Source organism: Gorilla gorilla, chromosome 1 (genome assembly GCF_029281585.2).
Source record: "Gorilla gorilla gorilla isolate KB3781 chromosome 1, NHGRI_mGorGor1-v2.1_pri, whole genome shotgun sequence".
Lineage (NCBI taxonomy): Eukaryota > Metazoa > Chordata > Mammalia > Primates > Hominidae > Gorilla > Gorilla gorilla.
Window position 1 is genome coordinate 185,167,408 of NC_073224.2, and position 26,745 is coordinate 185,194,152.

Below are 26,745 nucleotides of genomic sequence, written 5' to 3' on the forward strand. Positions count from 1 at the left end.
GCACCCTCATTGTACACAAGAGGAAACTAAGGCTCAGATGGGGAGAATAACTTGCCCTGGTCACATCTCGTGAGGCATAGGGTCACACCATGAATATGGGACTCATAAGGACATTGGAGAGCTCCCTGGCTGCAAGACTGTTTAACCCGTCCAGACTCCAGAGCCACTGTTATGTCAGTGGAGTCAAGTCAAGCTTCTCAGTCAGGACTTGGGCCTCTGTGATAGGGCTGTGGCCCCTGCCTTCAGTCCTCATCTCCTACCATCTCTGCCCCATGCTCTGTAACCTCCAGCCACAAGGCTGCTCTGTCCCTAGGACACACCCTCCCCTGGAGAACCTCTAGCTTTTTCATACCTTTGCTGCTGATGATATGCGCCCCCCACCAACCTACCCTTCCCACCCAACTCTCTTACTCATCTTTTTCAGAGTCAAATCAAAAGCCAAACCCACCCATTAGGATGGCTATTATCTTAAAAAAAAAAAAAGAAAGAAAATAACATATGTTGGTGAGGTTGTAGAGAAATTGGAAACTTTGGCCATTGCTGGTGGGAAAGTAAAATAGTCCAGCTGCTGTGGAAAACAGTCTGGCAGTTTTTCAAAGAATTAAACATAGAATTACCATATGATCCAGCAATTTCACTGCTGGGCAGATACCCAGAAGAATTAAAGGCAGGAACTCAAACACGTATTTGTATGCCCACGTTCATAGCAGCATTGTTCACAATAATCAAAAGGTAGAAGCAACACAAGTGTGCATTGACAGATACATGGATAAACAAAATGTGATATATTCATACAATGGAATATTATTCAGCCTTTAAAAGGAAGGAAATTCTAACATGTGCTACCACATGGATGAATCTTGAAGACATTATGCTAAGGGAAATAAGCCAGTCACAAAAGAACAAATATTATATGATTCCACTTATGTAAGGTAACTAGAGTAGTTGAATTCACTGAAACAGAAATAGAATGGTGGGTACCAGGTGCTGGGTGGGGAGAGAATGAGGAGTTATTGTTTAATGGGTATGGAGCTTCCATTTGGGAAGATGAAGTTGTGGAGATGGAAGGTGGGAACAGTGGTACAGCAGTGCCCTCAGGGACAAGGATGAGGCCAGGGGAGCATTCATGCACTTAATGCCACTGAACTGTACACTTGAAAATGGTTAACACTGTAAATTTTTTGTTAAGTATATGTTGTTGCAATTTTTTTTTCTTTGAGACGGAGTTTTTTGCTCTTGTTGCCCAGGCTGGAGTGCGGTGGCACGATCTCGGCTCACTGCAACCTCCGCCTCCCGGGTTCAAGCGATTCTCCTGCCTCAGCCTCTCAAGTAGCTGGGATTACAGGCATACGCCACCATGCCCAGCAAATTTTGTATTTTTAGTAGAGATAGGGTTTCTCCATGTTGGTCAAGCTGGTCTCAAATTCCCGACCTCAGGTGATCCGCCCACCTCGACCTCCCAGCGTGCTGGGATTACAGGTGTGAGCCACCGCTCCTGTCCCGCAATTTTTTTTTCAAAGCCAAACCCTCTGTGAGTCCACCCCTGATACTCTCAAGCAGGTGAGAGAACGAGTTTTATCACAGGATCACCAGCAATTTATAGCAAAATTTTCAATTAAAAATTATTAAAATTAATTTTATATTTAAAAATTGACAGGTGAAACATGGCACCAAGATGTTGTTTTAATTTAACTATTTTTTTTTTTGCTAATGTCAAATATTTTTTCAAGTTTACTAATTGGCTTTATTTCCTCTTTTGAAATGCTGGTCTGTGTTGCTTCATCTTGAAATACATAGATATTTCATCTATATGAAATATAAATATTTACATCTATATCTTCATAGATACTCTATCTAGATTTCATCTAGATATATATTTCATCTGTCTGTCAAGATGAAACAACAGGGATGGCAGGAGCCAGGCCCAGGTGGAAAGAAGAGCGGGAGGAACTGGCCCCTGCAGCAGGGAGCACTGCCACCCAGCCTCCAGGCTAGAGGTTAGGGGACCACTCTAGACCTGGGAGGAACACTTGCCAAAGCAAGAAAACTGGGACCACAGGTGAAGCGCAAGATGGGATGGGAACCAAGCTGGAGGAGTGGGAGCTGACATTTATCCAGAGTGGCCATTTATCAGGCTTACCTGATAAATGCGGAAGGATTGTCATCCTCATGTCACAGGTGATGAAAGTGTGGCAGGTCATACTTTATTAGGGTTGGAGAAGCAGGATTAGAACCAGCACATGCAGCCCATAGTCTTCGCACAGGAGCTCACTGCTGAGCAGAGAGGGCGCAGAGAAATCCCAGGAAGGAAGCCTCATAAATAATGGCCAAAAAAGAGAGGAGGGAGGTGGCAGGCTCCATTCAGAGGAAAAGCACTGAGGACCTGCAGAGAGGATGGGACAGCGGCAGGAGTAAGGGTGGCTGCCGCAGCTAGAACGGCCAGTCCTGACTCAGCTCAAGCAGACAGGGCGGAGCAGCGCCCCTGGAGGAAGGGCCCGGCCTTCAGCAGACTGGGGTTCCAGGTCTACCTACGTGGGTACGCCCCAGTTCTGTGACCTGGGCAAGTTCTCTTCCTCCTCTAAGCCTCAGTTTCCTCCTCTGCTTAGCAGAGTAAAAACACGCCTTTTGCCTTGCACCGAGGTTTGCGCGCCCCGTATTTGACAATGTGCCTGTTTTTCTGGCACACCTGGTTGTGCAATGTCAGCGTCTAGAAGCCGCTGAGCAGCGAAAGCGGAAACACCTACAGGGCACTCCTCGGGCCCACCCACCTGCGGGAGGCGCCCTGAGACCGAGAGGCCGCAGCGCCCGGGACCTCTGCCGGCTGCCCCTCGCCTCCCGCACGGAGGTCGCTCGGGGAACGCCCCCATCCACTGCCCTCCACAGCCTCAGGGACAAGGGTGAGGCCAGGGGAGCAGAGGGAGCAGTCATGGCGGAGCTGGAGGCTGTGGCCGACGATCTAGACGCCCTCATCGACGACCTGGACTACCTCCCGGGCCACTTTCACCTGGAGATGCAGTTGAACTTCGAGCCGCGCTCGCCGGCCCCACAGCGCGCCCGGGACCTGAAGCTGCAGCGGGAGGGTCTGCGGCAGGAGCTCCAGCTGGCGGCCGCCCCGCAGCGCCCCGCTGTGCGTCACCTCCTGGGCGCTTTCGCATTCTACCTGGAGGAGCTGGACGAGGCCCGCGAGTGCTTCCTCGAGGTGGCCCACCAGCACCCGGGAAACCTCAACGCCTGGGCCAATCTGGCACACGTGTACGGGCGGCTGGGCCAGGAAGAAGAGGAGGAGGCGTGCGCCGCACGGCTGGCCGACCTCATGGGCCTGGCAGAGGAGCCCGAGGCCGCCGGGGACCCCCAGCTCCGCGCCGCTCGCTGCCTGGCCGAGCAGGGCTACGCGCACGGCTTCGACGTGGGCTGCGCCAGCCCAGAGGAGCGTGCGCGGGGGCTGGCGGCAGGCATCGCGCTCTACGACAAGGCGCTAGGCTACGGGCAGCAGGTACGTGACCCCTGTCTCCCTACCTCCCGCTGGGAGGACTGTGACCATGGTCCCTTCTGTCTGCAGAGATGCCCCGCTACCCCTGACTCTCCCTCAACCATGGTCTTTTGGCCTCCCAAATGCCTTTCCAATGTGCATCCCCCGCCTGCCCCAGCCAGGCCTGTAGCTCTCTCCTGGGAGTGGAACCGCTTCCTAGTGGGACTGCCTGCCCAAGCCTCTCTTTTGGAAACAGCACAAGCCCAACCTGGACAATTCATACTTCTTACCTTGCTCCTCCCAGCAAGTGCCTGTTCTTGCGCCTGTGCACACCCACCTAAGTAAAAGGCACAGTCAGGCATCCTGCCAGAAACTTGGGCACATTCCCACCTCTTCTCTCCCCCTCACCTCCATCCCCATCCATTCGGTCCCCAAATCTTGTCCCCTCAATCTCCTGTTATCTCTGAGGTCTCTCCACACTTCTCCAGCCTTCCTCTGCCAGCCCAGCCTCCATACCTTCCTGCCTGCACCAGTGTAGCTGCTGTCACCCATCCTTGGGGTCCTGCTCTCCAGCTTGATCCTTCTGCCTCATCTTCCCATCTGCTGCCAGTGTGGTGGTGCTCCATCTTGCTGGCCATGTCCCCACTGCCTAGCAGATAAGTCCTAGGCTCTTTGGTGGGTATTTGACGTCCTCCATGATCTACCTCTCTGTCCTTCCTCTGCCATATTCCCCCTTCCAAGCCAGGCTTTTGCCACACTCTACTTCCCCCTTGTTCCTCCATGGGCCAGATCTCCTTACAGCTCACCTTGTCCCTTTCTCAGCCTCTTCCTGGGGTTCCCTTCAGCTCCACCTTTGCCTGGAAGGTTCTCTTCAGTCTCAGGTTGATCTCAGACATCCCTTCCTCTAGGAAGGCTCCACTAACTCCTCAGGCTGGGTCAGGTGCCTCCTCTGGGCTCCCATAGCACTGCTCACACTGTCTGTTTCCAAGCCTCCAGCTCAACCGTGAGGTCTCTGAGAGTGAGGACAATGTCTGTCTGATTTACCACTGTAAACCCAATACACACTGGCACAGCACCTGGCACACAGTGGCACTCGATAAATGTATCCAATAAATGAATGGATATATGTGCAGCATAGGGCCTAGCATTCAATAGACAAATACTAGGTATATTATCTACTGCTGCATAACAAATACCCCCAAAATTTAGCAGCTTAAAATAATAAGTATATATTATGACCCAGTTTTTGTGAGTCAGGAATCCAGGATGGCTTCACTCAGTGCCTCTGGGCCGTGGTCTCATCTGAAGGCTTGCCTGACTAGGGGGTATCTGCTTCCAAGCTCACTCACATGCTGTTGGCAGGATTCAGTTCCTCACTGGCTCTTGCAAATGGCTTCCCTCTTTTCCTTGCCACATGGACATTTCACCACTTTTGCTATTTTCTGCTCATCAGAAGGAAGTCATAGGTTCAGCCCACACTCAAAGGGGAAGATTACACAAGGACATGAATACCTGGAAGTGGGGATCACTGGGGCTATCTCGGGGGCAGCCTGCCACACTGGGCACTGAATGACAGACAAATGATGTGGTAGAGCATTATTCTCGTTTACAGAAGAGGAAACCACGGTTCAGAGGGGTTCCATGAAGGCACAGCACAGACAGGGTTGAGCTGATAACAATGATGTTTTATAATGTTTTAGATTTGTGATATGTAAATAACAAGCCTTCACACATGGGTAGCACAGCTCCCTTCACAAAGGCTCCACACACTCCCCTCAGTGCCTTTTCCATGAATGTTCATGGCTTCAGTAAGAGAAGATGTGAGAGTCAAGACCTCAGAAAGTACAGGTTGGGGGGCATGGACCTGACTTAAGGACAGCATGCAGGGTAGGGGTTAAGAGAGCTGACCCTGGGTTAGATGGTCTGGATCCAAATTCCAGCTCCCCCGCGCTCACTCACTTCAAATCAGTGCTTAGCACCACCAAGCTCCTTTTCCCTCCCTGTAAGATGGAGATAGTAATGTTACATATGTCATAGGCTTTGTCATCTGTAAAACAGGGACATCCCTCACTTGGTTGATGTCATAATTAACAGTTAATATTTGTAAAGCACCTAGAAAGAGCCTGCACAGGGATGAGCAGGGTCACAGATGACCCCTCCCTCTCCCCGGCTGGGAAAGCTTCCTCTGCTCCTAAGCTGGGTGTAGACATGACCATTGATTGCATGAGGTCAACAAGAACCCAGGTCTCTTGTTTCAGTCCTGAGCCTGTGGCCCTGAATGCCAGGCTACCTTCAGTGGAAGGCACAACCAACATTGATGTGTTGAGTGTGGTCATGGCAGCAGAGAGGGGCCTGAAAAGCCCTGGGCTAGGAGCCAGGAGGCCTAGGTTCTTGTCTTAGCTGCAACACTACCCACAGTGGGGCCTTCTTCTCCCCGGGCTGTGGTTTCTTCGTCTGTGAAAGGGGTGCAGGAAGCAGGGGCTACATGGTCTCTGAGGCACTTTCCTGCTCTTAGGAGGCCATTCACTGGGGGAAGGCTTCCTGGAGGAGGTGAGCAGGAAAGCAGTGATTCAGGGGTAGCTATCAAACAGAGGCTGGCTCTTCTCTCTCTGGGAACACAGCCACAGTGGGGATTCCCCAGTGAGTGAACATCCAGATGAGAGAGTGCTAAGCAGGGTGCCCAGCACTCCAGGGAGGGAGCCGATTGCTTCATGGGGGTGTGGCTGCCAACCCTGTGCTGTGTCCTGGGGCATGGCCCAGCAGCTGCTCCACAGTTCTGCACAGAGCAGCTGTGGTCAGCCCCCTACACAAACCTCCAGAGAGAGTTTGGGATTTGGAGACCCTATTTATCATCTGAGGATTAGATGACATCATGCTTCTAAAGCACCTGGCAGAGTAGGTGCTCAAGACATAGTTGCAGGCAGGATGACAATAATGATGGTTGCATCACTTTTAGAGTCAGAGGTTTGGTTCTGAGCACCTAGTTCTGTTATTATTTTGCTGTGTGGCTGTGGACAAGTCACTTGTCATCTCTTGTGACTTGCCTGAGTTTCTGCTTCATAAACATTGATCAGCTCCAGGTTTATTGGGATTATGCCACAAATGATGAGAGTAAAAATGCCCATAAACTGGAAAATTCTGGGCATGTCTGAGAGGCATTTACTGAGCATTTTAACATTTATTGAACACCTACTATGTGTCAGGCTCTGTTTTTAAGAAGTCCCTGCCTCTAAGAAGCCCTTGAACAAAAGGAGAAGCAAACATTTGCTTCTTCATTAACTATGCTTACCTGAGCCCCTCTTCTGGGAATGGGGGCCAAAGGGACAAATCAGAGATGTGTCTACCACTGGCTGAGGACACAGGCATTCATCACAAGCCTGTGTCATTGGCAATCATCTCTAAGTACTGTACACCCAGAGGTCACACTTTCTGAACCAAAAACAGGGCCCCAGGGGCTGACAATGAAAGTACACTCTGGGGATATGGGGACCAAAGGTTGATATCAACAGTGACCTGGAAAGTCCGGGCCCTGTGGATAAAGTGGGAGTGACTGAGTCAGAGAGGGAACACTCCCCTTCAGCAGGAGTTCCCAGGCAGGAACGAGGGGGGACACACCCAGCAGGGGCATGGTACATGCAAAGGCCCCATGGTGGGGCCTGCAGAGCACGGGGGCTTGAGTGCCAGCTGAACTGGGGCAAGGAATGAGGCTTGCCCAGGGTCACAGAGCTAGTAAATGGCAGTTAAATCCATGCCACCCTGGTTGACTGCACAGCCTTTGCTCTTTCTGGAGAGTTCAGAGAAATGGGGTATAATGCAGATGGCGAGCAGGATGGTGAGGGGAGACCCCTCGCAGGCATACTCCTGGAAATCTAAGGTAGAGGAGTATGGAGAGAGAGGAGGTGGGTGGGTTGCCATGTGTCCAGAGACTGGGGAGGATGAGGTAGAAGGTGAAGTCAGAGTCAGGCCAGGAAAGGAGGAGGAGGAGGGACCCCCTGCAGTGAGAGATTTTCCATCCTTGTGGGGCTGGGACTCTCCCAGGTGGGGAAGAGCCTCTGGAGCTCAAAGGACAAAGAGCTGCTGAAGAACCGTGAACAGCTGCTCATCTGCTAACCTAAACTACAAAATAATAACAATAATAATAAATTATAAAAGAAAACATTATAAAAGTTAATCATTCAGCCCATAATCCAAACATAATCACTGTTTGTATGGGAGGGGGTGTGTCTCTGTGACTTCCTTTCTTTGCTCTTCATTCCCTACAATTTCTTTCTTTCTTTCTTTCTTTCTTTGAGACTGAGTCTAGAGTGCAATGGCACGATCTCGCCTCACTGCAACCTCTGCCTCCCGGGTTCAAGCAATTCTCTCAGCTCAGCCTCCCAAGTAGCTGGGATTACAGGCACCTGTCATCGTGCCTGGCTAATTTTTGTATTTTTATAGAGACTGGGTTTCACCATGTTGGCCAGGCTGGTCTTGAACTCCTGAGCTCAGGTGATCCGCCTGCCTTGGCCTCCCAAAGTGCTGAGCCACCGCACCCAGCCACATTTCTCTTTCTTAAATTACAAAAAATATGAGGAGGCAGATCGCTTTGATCACTCCCCTCCTCCTCCCATCAACCCTCTAAATATACACACATGTGTATACACACGCCATCTCTTACACACATATACACTCACAGATGGACCCTTGGTAGCAAATCTCTAGATTAAGTAGCTATTAAGAGCATAAGCTTTGGAGTTAGACCAGGTGAGAATTCTGCCTCCATCACTAGCTGGCTACAGGCAAGTCTTTATTCCTCTGAGCCTCAGTTTCCTCCTCTGTAAAATGGGATTCTAACATGAACCTCACATGATTCCTGTGAGGATTGAGAAAACATGAAAAGCACCAGGCAGGGGCACATGAGGTCCTGCCTGGGGCTTCTCCCTGCCTGCCCTGGCCCACAGCACTTCACCACTGCTCTTCAATAGAGCCTTCCCAACCTCTGGCTTACCCCCACATGGTTTCTTTCTTGCCCCTAGAGTGTGGGCACTCTGTCTTGGGCTTTTCTCTCTCTTCCCCATCCACCTTCCTCAATGTCTGATGTAGAGCTGAACACCCAAGAGGAGTTTGCAACCATTGTTTAATTTAGTCGAATAACTGGATTTTGCCTTTAAAATCCCTATTTTTTAAAATAAAATTTAAAAATCCCTATTTTTTAAAATAAAATCCCTATTTATTATCTAAGATTAAAAAAAAATCCCTGTCCCAAGCCAACTCAGTTATGTTATTTTCTTCCCCTTTTCCCAAAACACTGGTGCTTTAACACACACACATGCAGTCACATACACACCAGGGCAGGCCCTGAGTAATGACAGGAACCACACCCGCAATGGTGTCTGTGCACCGGGCACTGAGCTCAGGATCTTACCTGCCTTCGCGCATTTAATTTTTATTCAAACCTCACAGACACACCGCCAGGTATTGTGATTCCCCCTTGCACCCCGGGCATAACAGACTCAGGGAGGGGAAGGGACTTGCCCAGGTAGGCCCAGTGCACACAGGGCTGTCCATACTTCACCAGCCAGCTGAGGCGGCTGGGGAGGGAGGTGGCCAGCCTCACAAACAAAGGTGTGGGCATTCCAATCCATCACTGCGCCCAGCGGGGTGGGGACCTGGCAGGAAGGCCCAAGAGAGTGTCATAGGTCAGCAAGCCCAGGATCCCTGGTATGCATGCATGCATGTCCACACGTGTGCACACGCACAGACACACACACACACACACACGCACACACACACGACTCCACAATTCTGAGTAGTTTGATTTGGTTCAGCTACAAGAGGAGGTAGATGAAGCTGGATGATATCCCAGGCACTGTGCACACAAGTGCTTTTCATCGATTATCTCATTTGATCATCACAGAAATGCTGGCAGATCCATTAACCCCATTCTATAGACAGCAAACTAAGGCGCAGAGAGGCGTTGTGTCTTGCCCAAGGGCACGTGTGGCTGACAGGAACTGAACTCAGGTCTATGGGACATCAAAACCCAGGAGGAGAGACAGCTTTCCTAAGGGTCTGGCTCCAGCCTTATGTGGTCTTGGGGTGCTCACCTTTGCATATCAGTGCCCTCTAAGTTTGCTACTGGCTTCTCTCCCCACTTAGCTGGAAAGTTTGAGAGCTGGGTACCCTCCTCCTCACAGATACAGAAGCCCAGAGAGAAAGCTGATTTTAGCATCATCCGGCCCAACCACCTCTTTTACAGGAGAAAAGATGATGTATGCGCCAGTGCAGCACAACACAGACCCATGGGAGGAGCTGAGAAAATTCAGGCATCACTGTTGTTACTGCAGAGGGTAAGAGACTTCTGCAGACCCACTCAGCTACTACCGGTGCTAGAGTTGGATTTGGACGCTGGACCAGACAGGGAATGGCCCTCTCACTAGGGACAATGAAACAGAGAAGTGGCTCAACACAGGCCAGCAAGTCTGGGACCCAGCACAGAGCAAAGCTGACTCACAAGGCCTGTGTTTGCATGACAGACCTAGGACCAGAAAGGAGGTGGCAGCAGGGAGCTGCTCAAAGCTTAAAATCTGCAGGGAACTGTCCGGGGAGCCCAAGACAAGGCCAAATATTTGTTTCCATGGCCTAACACCCAAGTCCCAAATTCCCTCCACCTGTGCGCGTACCACCTCAGCCAACATGCGTATGATGCAGGCAGGCCACGTGGGGTCACCCCTGTTTGCAGATGTAGAAGCTGAGCCACGCCAGTGGGCTCTCCAGGACCCCTAGAGGAGTGAGAGGCAGGGGTGGGATTCCAATCTCATCTTCTGTTTCCTCCCCACACCTGACAAGGCAGGAGCACAAGAGCATCACCACCCGCAGCTGGGTGTGGGGAAGAGCAACCCCCTTCCCTAGGGCCTGTCTTGTACATGGCCCACAGGTGGCAGGCTGGGGCCAGGTGGGGCGGGGCTTGGTATGCAGGAGCAGAAAGGCTGCTCTGTGTCATCACAGAGGACATTCCAGTTGTGCAGGAAGGACATATCCACAGGCCTGCCACCTTGTGACTTTTATTTCTGCAGTGTCAGCCTTCACAGAGTCAGCATGATAAGGTGGAAACAACAGGCGCATTGGAGGGAGGCAGATCTGAACTTGAATCCCGTCACTTCTGCCCTGGGCTATGGGGCTGGGCCGGTGGCTTTTTCTGTAGTCTCTGTTTCCTGATCTGTAAAAGGAGGAAGATGCATTATACCTTCTGAGGCTGCTGTGAGAACCCAGTGCCATGATGCACTGAGGAGCCCAGTGACACTGGAGAAATGTTCATTCTTTTTCCTGTTTGTCATTCCTCCTCCCCAGAAAGAAAATTAGCTTTCAGGAACTGACTCTGAATCTAGAGGACAGCCTGTCATCAGGGGCAAAGTTCAAAATACAAGGCAAATATTTTCCTTAAGAACCAGCAAGGTGTCTGTATAGCGTATTCAATTGCATATATATTGTAAGTCATTGGTGTAGTGAAAGATCTTCTATTGGAATAACTTAAAATAGCCAAGCTTCCCAACATTTCCTTCTTTTGGGGCCATCTTTTGAAGTAAATGGGATGCTGAGATCCAACCTTGTACCCCACCTGAGTTAAGACATACCTACTCTGGTAATGGCTTATCCTAATCCTACCATTTCCTGCAGTTTCTGTCAGGTCACTAACCTTTTTTGCTTACTCACCCAGCCCACAGGAGCTTTGATCTTCAGGCTTCCCTGAGGATCACAATTTCTGATCCTTTTATTCACTAAAAAAGAGACAAATCTTCTAGCCCATTTTTGCTCCACCTTAGGGTAGTACAGTGAGAGCCTCGTGCAATGGTTCTCAAACTTCAGCATGCAGTAGGGGGCCTGTTAAAACACAGGTTGCTGGGCTCCCACCCCAGAGTTTTAGATTCAGTGGGTCAAGAATTTGCATTTCTATCAAATTCCCAGGTGCTGCTGCTGATCTTGCTGGTCTGGGGGCCACACTTTGAAAACCGCTTGTCTAGGGTAGTTGGAGGCAAAGACTCTGCAGCTAACTCGCAGAGTTCTCAGCCCTACTACCTGCTAGCTGTGTCACTCTGGGTGCATGCCCTAACCACTCTGTGCCACAGTTGCCTCATCTGTAAACTTGGGAGAATAACAATCCCTACCCCATAGGTAACCCTTGAGAAAGTCTAATGGGGTAACGCATGTAAATGAAGTGCCTGGTGCATAGTAAGTGTTCAAAAGTTGCTATTATTAGTATAGCAAAAGAGCATTATCTCCAGGTTTCAGTCGAGACTGTTACACTGGACATGTGACTGTGAAGATAGCATCTTGCCTCAGTCTTCCCATCTGTACAAAGAGGGTAATGATACTCCATTTACATTCCATGAGGCTGTTCTGAGGATCACATGGAATCTGTGTGAAAGCCCTTTGTAAATGGTAAACACTGTACAAACACTAGCTCCTTGCAGCTAGATCTTGTGGGAAGAGCACTGAAGTCAGAGAGACCTGGCCTGAAGTACCAGGTTAAGTAGGCAAGCCTCTGCTTCTGCCAGCCTCAGTTTCCCCATCCCTAATATGAGGAAAGTAATAGCAAGGGCCTCAGAAGAGCTGGGAGGTGTGCTGAGAACACCTCACCTGAGGTCTCTCTCTCATTCTCACCTTCAGCTCGTACCAGGGTCTACAGATTTCATTTTAGGGTCAACATGGGCCTCGCCTAGTTCCCTCCCATGAATCTGCCACAGAACAGCAGCCTAATGTAAGCTCCTCTAGCATAAACCTGGACTCACACACTGGCCAGCCTCTCTCATAGAGCACGGAATCCCCAGCCCACGGGATTGTGATAAGGATCGAATGAGAGAAAGGTGGGGGTGTCCTGACCGGAGGCCACCCACCCCAGGCAGGTTCACTGTAAATACTCCTCTTCTGGCAGAAGTCCTGTGAGCCTCCTCCCAGGCTGCCTCCAAACATCTTGCCTCTGGGAGTCGTAAACTCTGTAACTGAATTCCTTGCAGCCGTAAGAGGTTTCACAGCAACTTTATTCTCCAGGATAGAGGGGGAATACCCCCTCCCTTCTCCAGCAGGGGAGGGGGCAGTCACAAGCCTGTTTAATTTAATTTAATGCACTATGGCTTGCCAGGTTGCCCCTGGTAACAGCTTCAGCGGCTGCTTCAGTTACTGCTTCAGTTACAACCAGAAGGATTTTTAAAGAGACAGTCCAGAGCCAAACTCAGTGGCTCAAGCCTGTAATCCCAGTAGTTTGGGAAGCCGAGGCGGGCAGATCACCCGAGGTCGGAAGTTCGAGACTGGCCTGACCAACATGGAGAAACCCCATCTCTACTAAAAATACAAAATTAACTGCACATGGTGGCACATGCCTGTAATCCCAGCTACTCGGGAGGCTGAGGCAGGAGAATTGCTTAAACCCGGAGGCGGAGGTTGCGTTGAGCCAAGATCGCGCCATTGCACTCCAGTCTGGGCAACGAGCGAAACTCCGTCTAAAAAAAAGAGAGAGACAGTCTATTTTGGAGCTAGAATTGCACCACAGAGTGAACAGCCAACACCAGCTTCACCACAGGGATAGAGGAATAAAGCCCAGGCACAAAGAGGCTTCTGACTAGATCTGTGTATCCCATTAATTCTGTTCCATTTCCACTGACCCCATCTGCAACCCCACAAGCCCTCCTGCAAATGTTGCTCTCAAGCGGGATCTGATGAGGGACTACTTTAGGGATTTGTCACACAGATGTCACCCAATTAGCTACTTTTTTGAAAATCAATTTTAGTCATCAAGTTGAAGGGGAGGAGAGTTGACGCTTAGGAGTTGCCCCTGCAATTCAGGCATACTGCCACCAGGTGGTGGTATTGCTTGCTTAGTGAAAACCTTAACCAGGCTCTTGAATTAATCAGTAATAGTCAACGGTGCGCAGAGTGGTGGTGAAACCACTGGACTGTAAGCTCTGATGCTAACTAGTGTGGAACCTTAGGTAAGCCACTTCGCCTCTCTTGTCTCGGTGTCCTCGGATATCTAGTAAGGAGAATGATCAGGATAACTGAGTGTTGTGGACAAGGCTTGGGAATAGGATCATGGAGGCATGAATCTAAGCCCCAGCTCTATTATGTACTGCGGTTTGGACACATAATTTAACTTCTTGCCACTTGAATACCAAACAAGAGAGTGGCTGGGAGAGCCCTGAGGACAACACATTAGTCTCCAACACTGGGGACCTGTGGAGGCAAGAAAGGTGCCTGGGACCCAACAGGGGACTGGAGGTCCTGAGGTCCTGGGAGCATAGTGGGGAGAGGACAGCAGGGTGCCACAGGATGGCTCCAGATTCCAGGGCCAAAGACCACGTTGCCTCATCGGGCACTGAAACACGCCACAGCGGACAAAGTAACCTCCTAGGGAACGCTAACCCTACTCAGCTCTACCCAGACCAGGAGAAAGGGAACAGACATCTATTCTGGGCCAGGCACTGCCCTCACAACTCCTGAGAGGCCCATATGATTATCCTCCTTTGCAGATAAGAACATAACCTGCCAGGGGTAACTTATCCCCCAAGGTCGCCCATCTCATATGGCCAGGCCTGCCAGGCACACGAGCCTCAGCTCTTCGCTTTCCCACCCCTCAAGTCTACTACACCTGTTCTTGCTGGATGCTAGGCTCCCTTGCCAGGAGCAAGGAAGGCAGAGTGGGTTCTCTTTCTCCCCACCATAACTCAGTTGAGCCAACCTCAAAGCAGGTGAGGGACCAGAGGTCATGGGATCGCTCACATAGAAGCAGCCAGGGGGCTGGACGCGGTGGCTCACACCTGTAATCCCAGCACTTTGGGAGGCCAAGGTGGGCAGATCACTTGAGATCAGGAATTCAAGACCAGCCTGGCCAACATAGCAAAACCCCATCTCTACTAAAAATACAAAAACTAGTCGGGTGTGGTGGCAGACACCTGTAATCCCAGCTACTCGGGAGGCTGAGGCAGAATAGCTCGAACTCAGGAGGCAGATGTTGCAGTAAGCTGAGATCACGTCACTGCACTCCAGCCTAGGTGACAGAGCAAGACTCCATCTCAAAAAAAGAGGAAGAAGAAGAAGGAGGAGGAGGAGGACGGAGAAGAAGAAGGAAGAAGAAGGAAAAAGAAGAAGAAGGAGAAGAAGGAAGAAGAAGAAAGAAGAAAGAAGAAGCAGCAGCAGGAGCCAGGAAGCCTGAGGCACCCCATGTGCCCCTGATCCTTTACATGGTCAGGCTTTGACACATCATGCCAGTTTGGCCCACACTAGGCGCTCCATAAATCCCAGTCTCCTTCTTCCTTCCCAGGTCCAGTGTAAGTAAAGCAGATAAGGGTATCCAGAGTCCTATCCCTGCCTTTTGCTTTGGGAAGTGTTCCCCACTTCTCAGGGATGCCCTTTAAGCCTTGAGGCCATCCCTTCTCCCCTCCAGACAGTCCTATTCCCAGATAAAGTCCCAATATACATATTCCCACGTAAGTAACAGGATTACCTTTCAAGGTGATACAAATGTAAAAGCACACATTAGTCGGATCTTGGCATTCCTGAGCTCTAGCCTCTTTTTTTTTTTAAGAAACACGGTCTCACTTTGTTGCCCTGGCTGGAGGGCAGTGGTGATATCATAGTTCACTGCAGCCTTAAACTCCTGGGCTCAATCAATTCTCCCATCTCAGGCTTTAGAGCAGCTGTGACTATGGACTTGCACCACTGTGCCTGGCTATTTTGATTTTGATTTTTGAGTAGACAGGGTCTCATTATGTTGCACAGGCTGGTCTTGGACTGCTGCTGGGCTTCAGAGATTCTCCTGCCTCACCTTCCCAAAGTGCTGGGAGCACAGGCATAAGCTACTGCGCCCAACCCTCCAGCTCTATCTCCTTCTATAGCTCCCCACTACCTTGCAGATGAGCTCCAAGTCCTGACCCTGGCACTCAGGGGCCCCTCCTGATTATGCGCCTGCTGGCTCTTCCCTCCACTCCTTACCATCAGGGTTCCAGCCCTCCAGCTGCATGCAGACCCCAGCACGCCTTGCTCGCTCTTCTCTGAGCTTTTGCACTTGATGTCCCATCCTCCTACATTGCCTTTTCTCACCGTATCCACCTGGGTGATTCCTACTTGTCCTTGAAGACCCTGCCCTAGTACTTCCTCCTCTGGAAAGCCATGGGGATGTTCCTGGATTGTATAGGATACCTCCTTGGGCTCCCATTGCCCCCATGTTCCTTCTACTCTATTGTGTCTTTGGGTCTGGTTTTCTTGCAGGACCTAGAGCCCCTAAATGTGGGACCTGCCTTTTCTCTCCTGTCCTTGTTGCCCAGCTGAGAGCCACACAGAGAAGATACTCAGGGAATACTGACTGAGAAATGCAATTAGTGGGGCCCCTTTTGGGTGGTCTGACTGGGACCTGGGTTCCAGACCCTGTCCTGATGGGTGGTCACACCAGTTGGTGGGATCTGACTCACAAGGACCCCTCCCTTCAAATTCATCCAAGGTGTCCCCGGAGCAGCCACACCTAACCTGCTAGCATTGGCTCCCCCAGATCCCCATTCACACACTGTGTGCTGCACACCCATCAGCTGCCCATCCCCAACGTCTCCAGGCCTCTGCTCACGGGAGCCCTCCATCTGGAGCCCACCCTTTGAAGTGCCAATATGACCCAAGACCCTCCTTAAGCCCACATTCCCCAGCTGGGAGTGGCCTGCCCATCCCCCACACTTCCTCTGTACCACTCTCATGGCCTCTATCAGGCCTGGCTTCATACCACAGCTATTGGCAACCCAGTGTGGGGAAGCAAGCATGGGCTTTGGAGGCTGACAAACGGGGACCAGATCCCAGCTCTGACCCTCAAAAGCTGTGTGACCTCAGGCAAGTCACTTTATCTCTCTGAGCTTCACTATGTTCCTCTATAAAATGTGGATAACAGCTACTTGATAGGTTTGTTGTGAGATGGAGAAAATGGGTGTCAGGATCCTGGCACATGCAGGCACTGAGTGGCATCCTATTACTGAAGCCTGGATCTGCTTCCCCTGCCAGGTTGTGAGTGCGTTTGGGTCAGGGTGCAGGTCCCATTCAGTGCCACATTCCCAGAGCACCCAGCACAGGGCCTTATGCCATAGGTGCTAACAAATGCATTCACCCCAGCTGCTGGGGACGGGGGTAGAGAGATGACGGGTCCCCCTCCCCCACAGCTGAGGAGGCCACAGTGGGGGTGGCGAGTACAGAGTGAAGCCTCCAGATCAGGGACGGGAGGTGAATGTGGAGGGAGGGGCTGGAGCCTGAGGGAGAGCTGCTGATATGCACTGGGGGTTTTATTGGTTTTCATTAAAATTCCTTCCCGAAGCTGGAGCAGCTACTCCCATAAATAACAGCATAAATATTTTATCTGGTGCCCAAGTCGCACAGCAAGGTTGGCAAGAATAATAATGGCAAAACAGTTCAGGGGGGTTCTTGGGCTTCAGCTGAGCTGGGCTCACTTAACATGCCCAAAGGGGCTTTCTCAGGAAAGTGAAGACTGCAGGGATGGCACCAAATGGGGAGGCAGGTGGGCGTGGAGGAGAAGGTGGGCAGTGGGGTGTGCGCCCTGGGGTTGGGGGGCCTGTGGCGGGGGGGAGGAAATGCTCGCCATACCTGCTCTAGGATAGGCACCTCACTGGGGGCCCTCACAAAGTCTCTGTAGTCAGAGAAGTGAAGTGACTTGCCCAAGGCCACCCAGCCAGTCAGGGGCAGAACCAGGACTGTAATCAAAGGTGTTTAAGGTCAAAGCCCTTCCCACTGTGCCTGCTGCCTCTTGGGGTTCAGTGAGTGTGGGAGTTTATGAACAATGGCCAGAGTACCTCAGTAATGGCAGTGTGGGCTGTTCTCTGTTTCCCTAGATCCCGATGGAGGAGAAAAGGGGCTGGTATTTCACCATGGCAACACTCTACATCAGGTCAGGCAAGAGGGTGGTGGGGGTACGGGATGGAGGAGGGAGAGGTGTGGCCTGGCACCCAGCCAGCAGGGTAAGGGCAGAGGTGGCTGGGCCCTTCCTACTGGAAAGGGCTCCCCAAACCGCCACCCCCCACCACCACGGGCCTGGGCAGGGCTGGCAGCACACAGGACAGCCGGGAGGGGTGCCACCCAACCACATCTCCTTCTCGGCCACAGGCTAGATGGCATCTTCCTGGAGCTGGGCAGTGAGGAGCAGAAGAGACTGCCTGCCTTCAACCGCACGCTGGCCCTACTCCGGCAAGTGCTAAAGTCCGAGGACCCCCGCCACCAAGGTGGGGACCCGGGGGATGGGTGGGACAGCAGCCTCTGCCCCCTGCCAACAGCCCGCTGGCATTGCGTCCACCTCTGGCATTACCTCCCCTTCTTGGCTCCTGTTTCTTCCTCCTTCGCTCTGTCCCCTACACTCATCTGTGCACCTCAAGGAGCCCACATACTTTGCCCAAGTGAACATGCCAACTACAAGTCACTGCGACTGCAGGCTTGCCCGTCTGCAGCTCATGACCTGGAGGGTGAGAGGTAGTTTCCCCTATTTCCACCTACTTATGGTCAGAAGATTGAAGCCTCTGTTGGAGAGGAGTCGAGTCATTTTTTTGCAGGGCCAGACAGCAAGAGCAGGGACTAGAACCACCAGAGCTGGTGAGAGCTGAAGTCAGAAGAGACCTACGTACCTGAAATGAGGTCCCCCGATGACACATTGAGCACAGAATAAGCACTAAATTGGGTTCACTAACCCCTCACATGGCCCCTCTCTCCACCTTTGCTTCTCTCTGTCCCTGGGTTGCCCTCAGTGATCTCACTCTACTATCCCTTGCTTTGTCTTCATGGGTGACACCTAGGATGGGGATGGCCCCTTCCCTCTCTCCACCCTGCTGCTTCCTAGAGACCCTCTCCCACCCTTCACCCCCAGCCCTGGCTTGGTGCTACCTCGGGATGCTGCTGGAGCGGAAGGACACCTTCTCCACCACCCCCATGGGCGTCCATGACTGCGGGTACTCAGGGACCGACCCTCTAGACTGCTTCGGCAAGGTACGTGCCCCCAGCCACACCCACCCTCTAAACTGAGAAGGAGCCTGGCACCCCAGCCTCTCCACCCAGAACCCAGGCTTCTCTGGGTATCAACCCCCACCGCGTGGCCCACCCAGGAAGTACACTTACCCCAGACCTTGCTCTCCATCCTCTCTTCATTCAAAACAAAAGAGACCCTCCCCATACCCAGTCTGGCCCCAGCCCATTTCTCCAGCCTTGAAATAGACCCTTAGACTTTTTCCCTTGAGGCCTTCATTCACAGTATTCCCTCTGCCAGGAGTTCCCTACCTCTCCACCCCCAGTGGCATAGTAGAAAGATGGGTTTAGCTGGTGTCTCCTTGCCAGCCCTGCCCATAGGCTGTGTGACCCTAAGGCAAGTCACTTACAACAGGAAGCAGTCAATGACAATAGTGGGCATAAGTGTTATTACCCAGGTAGAAACCCTGTACTTTGTAAGGTTGGGGGATGGGGGTTGCCTCTGGCCCTTCCTCTCACCTGCCCTAGGAAGATGGGAGAGCATACACTGGGAAGGAGGGGTCTGACTGGGCTCTGGAAGGCTTTACTGGATGTGACCGGTGATGTGGTCATGGGCCAGGCTCTCAGGAGTTGAGTGCCAATAGGTTGTGCCCCAAGGTGTTGGGGCTTCGTGATATGACAACTTACTGGCAGGTGGATAAGGGTGGATATGGGTAAAGGGCATCGTGTTGATACGGCTGTATCCAAAGATGGGGTTCCTGTGGTTCAGCACTGTTTAGCCAGCTCTGGCTAATGACCAAGCAAGTGGTTTGTTTTTGCACTCCTCCCTTACCTAGGCCATTGAGATTGCCAAGAACCAACCTCCCATCCTGAATCGCCTGGCAAAAATCTTCTACTTCCTGGGAAAGCAGGATATGGCCATTGGAACCTGCAACATGGCCCTGGATGTCCTGCGAGATCCAGAGCTCAACTGGCAGGCGTACTGCACAAGGGCCAAGGTGGGTCAACTTCCTGCCCCACCACACCCTGCCATTGGGAATCAGAGAACAAGGGCCAGAGGCCAAGACCCTGTTGCCAGGGCCCAAGGGTCAGGGAGTCCTCATGGTGGAAGGGAGCTTAGGCGCCATCAAAAAACACAGTTGGGTTCTATAAAGTTTTTTGTTTGTTTTGAGACAGTGTCTCGCTCTGTCACCCAACTGGAGTATGGTGGTGCCACCATGGCTCACTGCAGCCTAGACCTCCTAAGCTCAAGCAATCCTCCCGCCTCAGCTTCCCAAATAGCTGGGACTACAGGTGCACACCACCACACCCGGCTAATTTTTGTTTTGTTTTGTAGAGACGAGGTCTCATTATGTTGCCCAGATTCGTCTCAAACTCCTGGGCTCAAGCAGTCCTCCCACCTCGACCTCCCAAAGTGCTGGAATTCCAGGTGTGAGCCACTACACCCAGCCCTGTAAGGTTTTTGAGTGAAAGAATGCAGGAGCCTCCACTCACTGCAGGAATCCCTTCTACAATTCCTGGTCAGTGAGCCCCCAGCCTCTTCTGGATTGGCACGGGTGGAATCAGACTGACCAGAGTTGAAATCTGGCTTCTCCGCCTTGTGGAACTTGCAGCAAGCCACTTACCCTCACAAACTTCAGTTCCCAAATCTGTAAGATATAAATAACAACACTTTCCTTAAAATGTTGTCAACAGACACAGTGAGGTAGCATCTAAAGCACAGTGCCTTGGACATAGGGGGTGCTTTTCTGAAAGCCAGTAGAGGTCATTTAATATAGTGGATCAGAGCTTTGGCTCTGAACACAGACAGCCTTGGTTCAAATCCCACAACACCACGTGCTACGGAACCTTTGGCAAAATACTCTTGCCCAGATTCTGAGCCTCAATTTCTTTATCTGTAGACTGGAGTTGTTATGAGAATTACATTAGATTTTGTATGTAAAACTCAGCATCAAGCACACAGTAAGATTTCATAAGAGACTGACTGCTACTAATTTAATATTAGGCATATTTTTGAATTATCTCACTGTCTCTTGATGCAGTCCACTGCATAGTCATTCAGCTCTGCAAGTTACACACTTAGGTGAGTTCTGCCTCCTGCTAGCTTCCCGCACTGGTCCCAGACCTGCCTCCCAGAGCCCACACAGAGCCCATGTGCTTGAGGAAGCCGACTTGGAGCTCCCAGTTTACTTCACTGCAAGCCGAAGAGTCCTCCCATCCCCTCATCTTCTCCACTACTATCCACATGACCTAGTGGCAAATCTACTCCCAGTCTTGGTCTCAGTGGCTTAATTACTTTGCCAGCAGGTACGAGGCAGGAGTGAAATTCCTTCACTGTCGTGGATGTGGTTATTATTCTAGATAATAATGACATTAACCATAATAGTAAATAATAAAATATTTCTATAAAATTCTGCATTTCATCAAGCACTTGCAAGTTCATGGTCTGATTTAATGCTCACAAGAATCCTCTGAGAGAGGCCGGACATGTGCCATCCTACAAATGAGGCCACATAGAACCAGGGAGGCAGGGAACTTCCCCAAGGAACTGCATTCAATAATCAGAAACTCCAACTTTACTCTCCTCCCTCCATCACCGTCTGGTGTCTTATGATCCTGGCCTCTCTGTGGTGCCAAAGGTCACACTTACTACTCAGATGACTAGAGGAGCACAGGATGGTGGAGAAGAGATGGGAGGAGGAGGGAACTCACATTATCTGTGTAAAAGCCTCAGTCCATGCTGCGGCCCATAAGCGTGGCCCTGGCCTCATGACCTCTCTACCCCACCTCCCTCTGCTCATGCCTCTCTCAGTCTTCCAACCCTACTGGCCTGGGCCTCTGCCTGGAATGCTCTTCTCCCAGATATCTGATTGGCTTCCTCCCACACTTCCTACAGGTCTTCTAGTGGCCATCTAATTGAAAATATCAAAGCCATGCCAACATTTAATTTGTTAATTAATTTATTTTTAAAATTCTTTTAGAGATAAGGTCTCACTCTGTCACCCAGGCTGGAGTGGAGTGGCATGATCACGGCCCACTGCAGCCTTGAACTCCTGGGATCAAGTGATCCTCCCACCTCAGCCTCCCAAGTAGCTGGGACCACAGGTGTGCACCACAACACCCGCCCAGCTAATTTTTTAAAAATTATTTGTTGTAGATACAGGGTTCTGCCTATGTTGCCCAGGCTGGTTTCAAATTCTTGGGCTCAAGCAATCCTCCAGCTGCAGCTTCCCAAAGTGCTAGGATTATAGGTGTGAGCCACCACACCCAGCCTCCGCCAACATTTTATGTTTTCCTTTCCTAGTTTAGTTTTCTTCTTAGCACTAATCACTCCCTTACACACTATTTACATATTTATCATGTTTATTTTCTCTCTCCCCCAAAACATATAAGCTACTTAATGGCAGGGATTTTTGTGGTTTTGTTGTCTACTGTATTCTCAGTGCCTGGAACAGTGTCTGGCACAGAGGAGGCTCTTAATGAATATTTGCTGAATGAATGAATGAACTGAGCACCTACCATATGCTAGCTCCTGACTAGAATATGTTCTTTCAGACATCATGGTAATTCCCCAAGGAAGATATTCATGTACTAAGTTTTCAGATATAGAAATGAGGTTCAGGTTCATAGAGTTGTGGAACTCCCTCCAGATGACATGGCTAATAGCTAGGGGTTAAGGGAAGGACTGGAATTCAAACCCTAGTCCAACTGACCCGAAAGCCAGAGATTCATCTCCCCCTGCCTCCATGATGCTGTCTTATAAGCAAATCCCTTCTGATGACTATAAAGCATTAATACCTTCAACAACAATAACCCCTTTTCCCTCGCTTCCTTCTACCCAACCCAAACCCACCCCTCCTAAACCTCCAAACTTTGTAAATGCTCTAAGTGTGGGGAAAATGGAGGAATTCAGGAAAGCAAGGGTCTGAGATCATTTGTAATGTGATGCTTGTCAGTTGGGGCCACCTGCCATTCTTCCCGAACTGCTTGTTGACATAGACTCTCACAAAATCGGTGCTGCCATCCTACCCAAAATAATCCTCCCCAATCACCTCTATCCCATTGCCATATTTATTTTGTCATAGCACTTACCACTTGAAATAGAACTGTTTACTATTGACTGCCTCCCCTACTGGAATGTTAAGTTCTGCCAGAGCAGGGACCGCATCTATCTTGTTACCACGGTACCTCCTGTACCCAGCATAGGAACTGGCACATGGTGGGCACTCAATACATATCTGCTGAATGAGTAAGGGACTCTTACTTCATCCTACTCACTCATTGCACAGACAGGGAAACTAAGGACCAGAAAGAGGGTATGGCTAACCCAAGTTGGTCCAAGGCTAGGACCTAGGACTCCTGGGTCCTGGCCTCAGGGTCTTTCTACTGCAACACATAACCTCCCTGGTTGCTGTTGAAAAAAAGACTGGGTTCATTTAGAGCAGAGAGGAAGGCAGAGGCCCTTGCCTGGATCATCTTTCCTAAGCTGGCTCTCTGTTGGCAGATCCACATCAGAGCCTACCTGCATGACCTCGAGCGGGCCAAGATGGGTCTCGGGGGCATGCCTGACAGGAACCACCTGGCCTGTGCCAAGGCTGACCTCGAGGAAGTGGTCAGGGTGTGCCCAGGCTTCAAGGCGTACCTGGACATCGGCCAGGTAAGGCAGTCTCTTGGCTTAGCCAATAGCTGAGCAAGAATCTGTTTACTCCTTGCCAGGCTAGACCAAGGGCTAGGCCAAGATGCAGAGGAAAAAGTTTCACTCCCTGATAACAGTACCCATCTCCTCCAGCCGTGGTGAGGACTGAATAAGACGTGTGTACAGTATTTAGAATAAGGCCTGGCTCTTCCTAAGCACTCAGGAAGTGTGGGCATTATTCTTTATCTAGAAGATACCTATTCTCTATCTGTGTTCAGCGAATGTTTACCAAGAAGTGGCAATATCATAATTTTAGGTACAAGAAAACCGAGATCCAGAGATTGACTCACTCAAGGTTATATGGCTAGGTGTGAAGGGGCTGGAACTGGAATCGGGGTACTCCTTTTCTAGAGGAGCAGGAATAAAACGTGTGATTAATAATTGTCGATGGAGAGAGGGTGGGAATGAGCGTGGAGCCGCGCCTGCGGTGAAGGGCTCACCCCGCGTCCCCCACCCCAGGTCTACTACTATATGGGCGTGGACGCGGTGCAGGAGCTGCTGGCGGTGGACGAGGCGGCGCTGAACCAGGCGCTGGTGTTCCTGGCCAAGGCGGGCGAGTCGGAGCTGGGTGCCACGCTGCCCGAGCTGCAGCTGCTGCGCGGCAAGTGCCTGCGTATCAAGGGCGAGGACGCCAACGCGGCCGCCTGCTTCAAGCGCGCAGTGGAGCTGGACGACGCGGGCTCCAGCCACACCGACGGCTTCCGCTGCCTGCTCGAGGCGCTGCTGGCGCAGTGGAGCCAGGCACAGCTGAGCGACGGGGAGCTGGGCCGCGAGGTCGACGCCTGGCTGCGCCGCGCCCAGGACAAGTACCCCGCGGCGCGCCTGCGCCAGGAGCTGCAGCGCGTGTGGCGCGGGCACACGGACGAGGTGTTGGGGCTGGCCCGGGCCCTGGTGGCCCAGGGACGGCCGGCGCTGGTGCGGCTGCTCTTCGAGACCATGGAGCGCGAGGGCGAGGGCGCCAGCGCGCCGCGGGACCGCCGGGCTGTCTCATTCTAGGGCTCAGGTGCCCAGGCCGAAGGCTCCCTGGGACCCCGCCCAGGCCCCGCCCAGCTGATGGGACCAGGTGCGGATGGACTCCCTGCCTTAGGCTGACCTGGGAGCGGAGCCAGTTCGATTCTTGGTCGGGAATTGTGAATGGGGATGTTGCGACACCCAGGCGGTTTGAAATGCCCACCCAGACTGGAAGGCCTGATTCCCGAGAGCAGAAGAGGCTGGGAGCAGAGGTGAGAAAACACTGGGAAGCTGCCAATTAAGGGACAGAATTTTCTAGACATACAGGTAAAATAAGATGGTTGTGAGGCTTCTGAGAGAAACAGAAGACAGCTACCTCAGTGTGGCAGTTTTCTAGTCCGGGCGCTCAATCCTTCAGGCCTGAGTGCCTGTCTTTGGACTCCCGTAGGCCACACTCTATCCTTATGAGAAAGCCCCGTTTACTTTAGTTGACTGAAGTGTGGTCTCAGCTCCTGCAGCCAGAAAAGCCCTGGCTAAAGCAGAGGGCAAGGTGGCACCTCGAGTGAGTTACGGGACAGGGCCCTAGCCTAAGCCTCGTGCTCAGGGCTCATTCCTGCCTCTCTGCTACTTTTCTAGTAGGCCTCTTTCTTGGTCAGCTTGGTCCAAAAGGCCTCCCAAATGCTCTGAAATAGAGCTCATCAATAGAACCTTCACTTGATTTCCCTCTTCTTGGGGGAAACTAAGGGCCCCACCCATTAGGAGGTGCCACCTGCCCCCATCTTTTTTTTTTTTTTTTTTTTTTTTTTTTGAGAGAGAGTTTCGCTCTTGTTGCCCATGCTGGAGTGCAATGGCACGATCTTGGCCCACTGCAACCTCCATCTCCTGGATTCAAGCGATCTTCCCGCCTCAGCCTTCCAAGTAGCTGGGATTACAGGCGTGCACCATCAGGCCTGGCTAATTTTGTATTTTTAGTAGAGACAGGGTTTCACCATGTTGGTCAGGATGGTCTCTAACTCCTGACCTCAACTGATCCACCCGCCTCAGCCTCCCAAAGTGCTAGGATTACAGGTGTGAGCCACTGCACCCGGCCCTGCCCCCAGTCTTGACCATTCTACTAATTTTAAAGAACATCTTGGAATTTTACACTCTTGGAATCATAGTCGTAGAATCCTTTTTTTGAGACAGAGTCTCACTCTGTCGCCCAGGCTGGAGTGCAGTGGCCAGATCTCAGCTCACTGAAACCTCAGCCTCCCAAGTTCAAGTGATTCTCGTACCTCAGCCTCATGAGTAGCTGGAATTCCAGGCTGTACTCACTGCTTTGCTCATATCCTCACTCATTACCAGGGACAGGCCAGCACCCCTGCATTGCATCTCACATATCCACTGATGGATGGAGAACAGACTGAAATTCAGTGCCTTAGAGACCACACACTCCAACCCCCTCATTGTGCAAATGGGAAAACTGAGAGCCATAGAAGGGAAGTGGCTTGCCCAAAGCCACACTTACTGTTTTCCCCACACTGTACCACAAACTTTCACCATTCTTCAGGTTTGGAAAAATACTAATAAACTGATCAACACTAAAGTATTCAGTGTTTATATGTTAAAGGTTTGTGTGTCACTTGTTACACGAGTCACTCTGATATCCACTTGGACAATGCTTCAATGCTAACGGTGGCATTCCGGGTACCTGTGAAATATGGCAGGGAGGCCACCCTAAGGCTCCTGAATTCTACCTCATGGGTCACCATGGTTCACCACTTTGAATGGTGACATTCTCTCTCACCCTCCTTCTCCTCTCACCACCATTGCAGCAGAGGCCAGGAGGTGACTCCACAGCAGGCCACACGCACCCCTGTCCACTTCTATCCCCCACCCACCCCTATCCCTCTTATGCCCAAGACTGTGACCCATGACCATCCCTAGGATGGGAACCCATTTCTTTCTTCTCCTTCCTTAAACAAACAAACTGAAATTAAGGCAGTCTTCTGGCAAAACTTAGAGGTTGATGAAGTTTATCTTTTGCCCCAGGCTCCCTAGTTTGTTTCCTTTCTTGCCTTTCCTGTCCCTAAAGGCATGCATTTCTCCCTCCATTGCTTCCCTGTCCTCTCATAACTTTTTCAGTAAACTTTCTGATAATCTCGTTCACCCTAATTATATGAATGGTTAACACATGCCCGCTATAGCTTTTCTCAGGAGTATCTGCATATTAACAAAAAGCCAAAGAGAGATAGGAAACCCCATTTCCCAGACTGCCTACTCTGTGCTAATCTCATGTAATCTCACTTAATGCAATCTCATGGTGTAATCTCACTTAATGTTCTCAACAGCTCTGAAGGTTAGGTATTAGAATCCTCATTTACAGATGAGAAAATTGAGACACAGAACAAGGTCACAGGTAAGTATGCGAAGGGCCAGGATTTGAACCAGACCAGCCTCGTTCAGTGCTCTGTCCTGGAACACGGACCTGTGCAAGAGCTGTGTCATCTTCAGTCTAGAGTTGGGCCTCTTCCATGCCCTGTGAGCACCAACCCTACCTGTTACTTTACCCCTCATCTCTGCTCCCACACTGCCTTAACCTTGGTGCCTTTGTCCACCCTTTTCCTCCACTGGCTTTTTTCCTGTCATTTCTACCCCAAATGGTCAGCTCAAAGGCACCTCC

At 51.2% G+C, this 26,745-nt stretch overlaps 1 protein-coding gene across 2 annotated transcripts; it reads left to right on the forward strand.

The window, feature by feature from the left end:
* The first annotated feature begins 1,267 nt into the window (after positions 1–1,267).
* Positions 1,268–25,668, forward strand: TTC22 (tetratricopeptide repeat domain 22). Of its 2 annotated transcripts, XM_004025853.5 has the most exons (7): positions 1,268–3,493; positions 17,320–17,375; positions 17,591–17,706; positions 18,342–18,460; positions 19,273–19,434; positions 22,941–23,093; positions 23,592–25,668. In XM_004025853.5, exons 1-7 carry the CDS (start codon positions 2,927–2,929, stop codon positions 24,126–24,128), a joined length of 1,710 nt encoding a protein of 569 aa, XP_004025902.3. In that variant the 5' UTR covers positions 1,268–2,926; the 3' UTR covers positions 24,129–25,668. The 2 variants fall into 2 exon arrangements, with proteins under 2 accessions (XP_004025902.3, XP_004025903.3); XM_004025854.5 differs by lacking the exons at positions 22,941–23,093; positions 23,592–25,668 and adding an exon at positions 19,773–20,830.
* Positions 25,669–26,745: the final 1,077 nt, after the last annotated feature.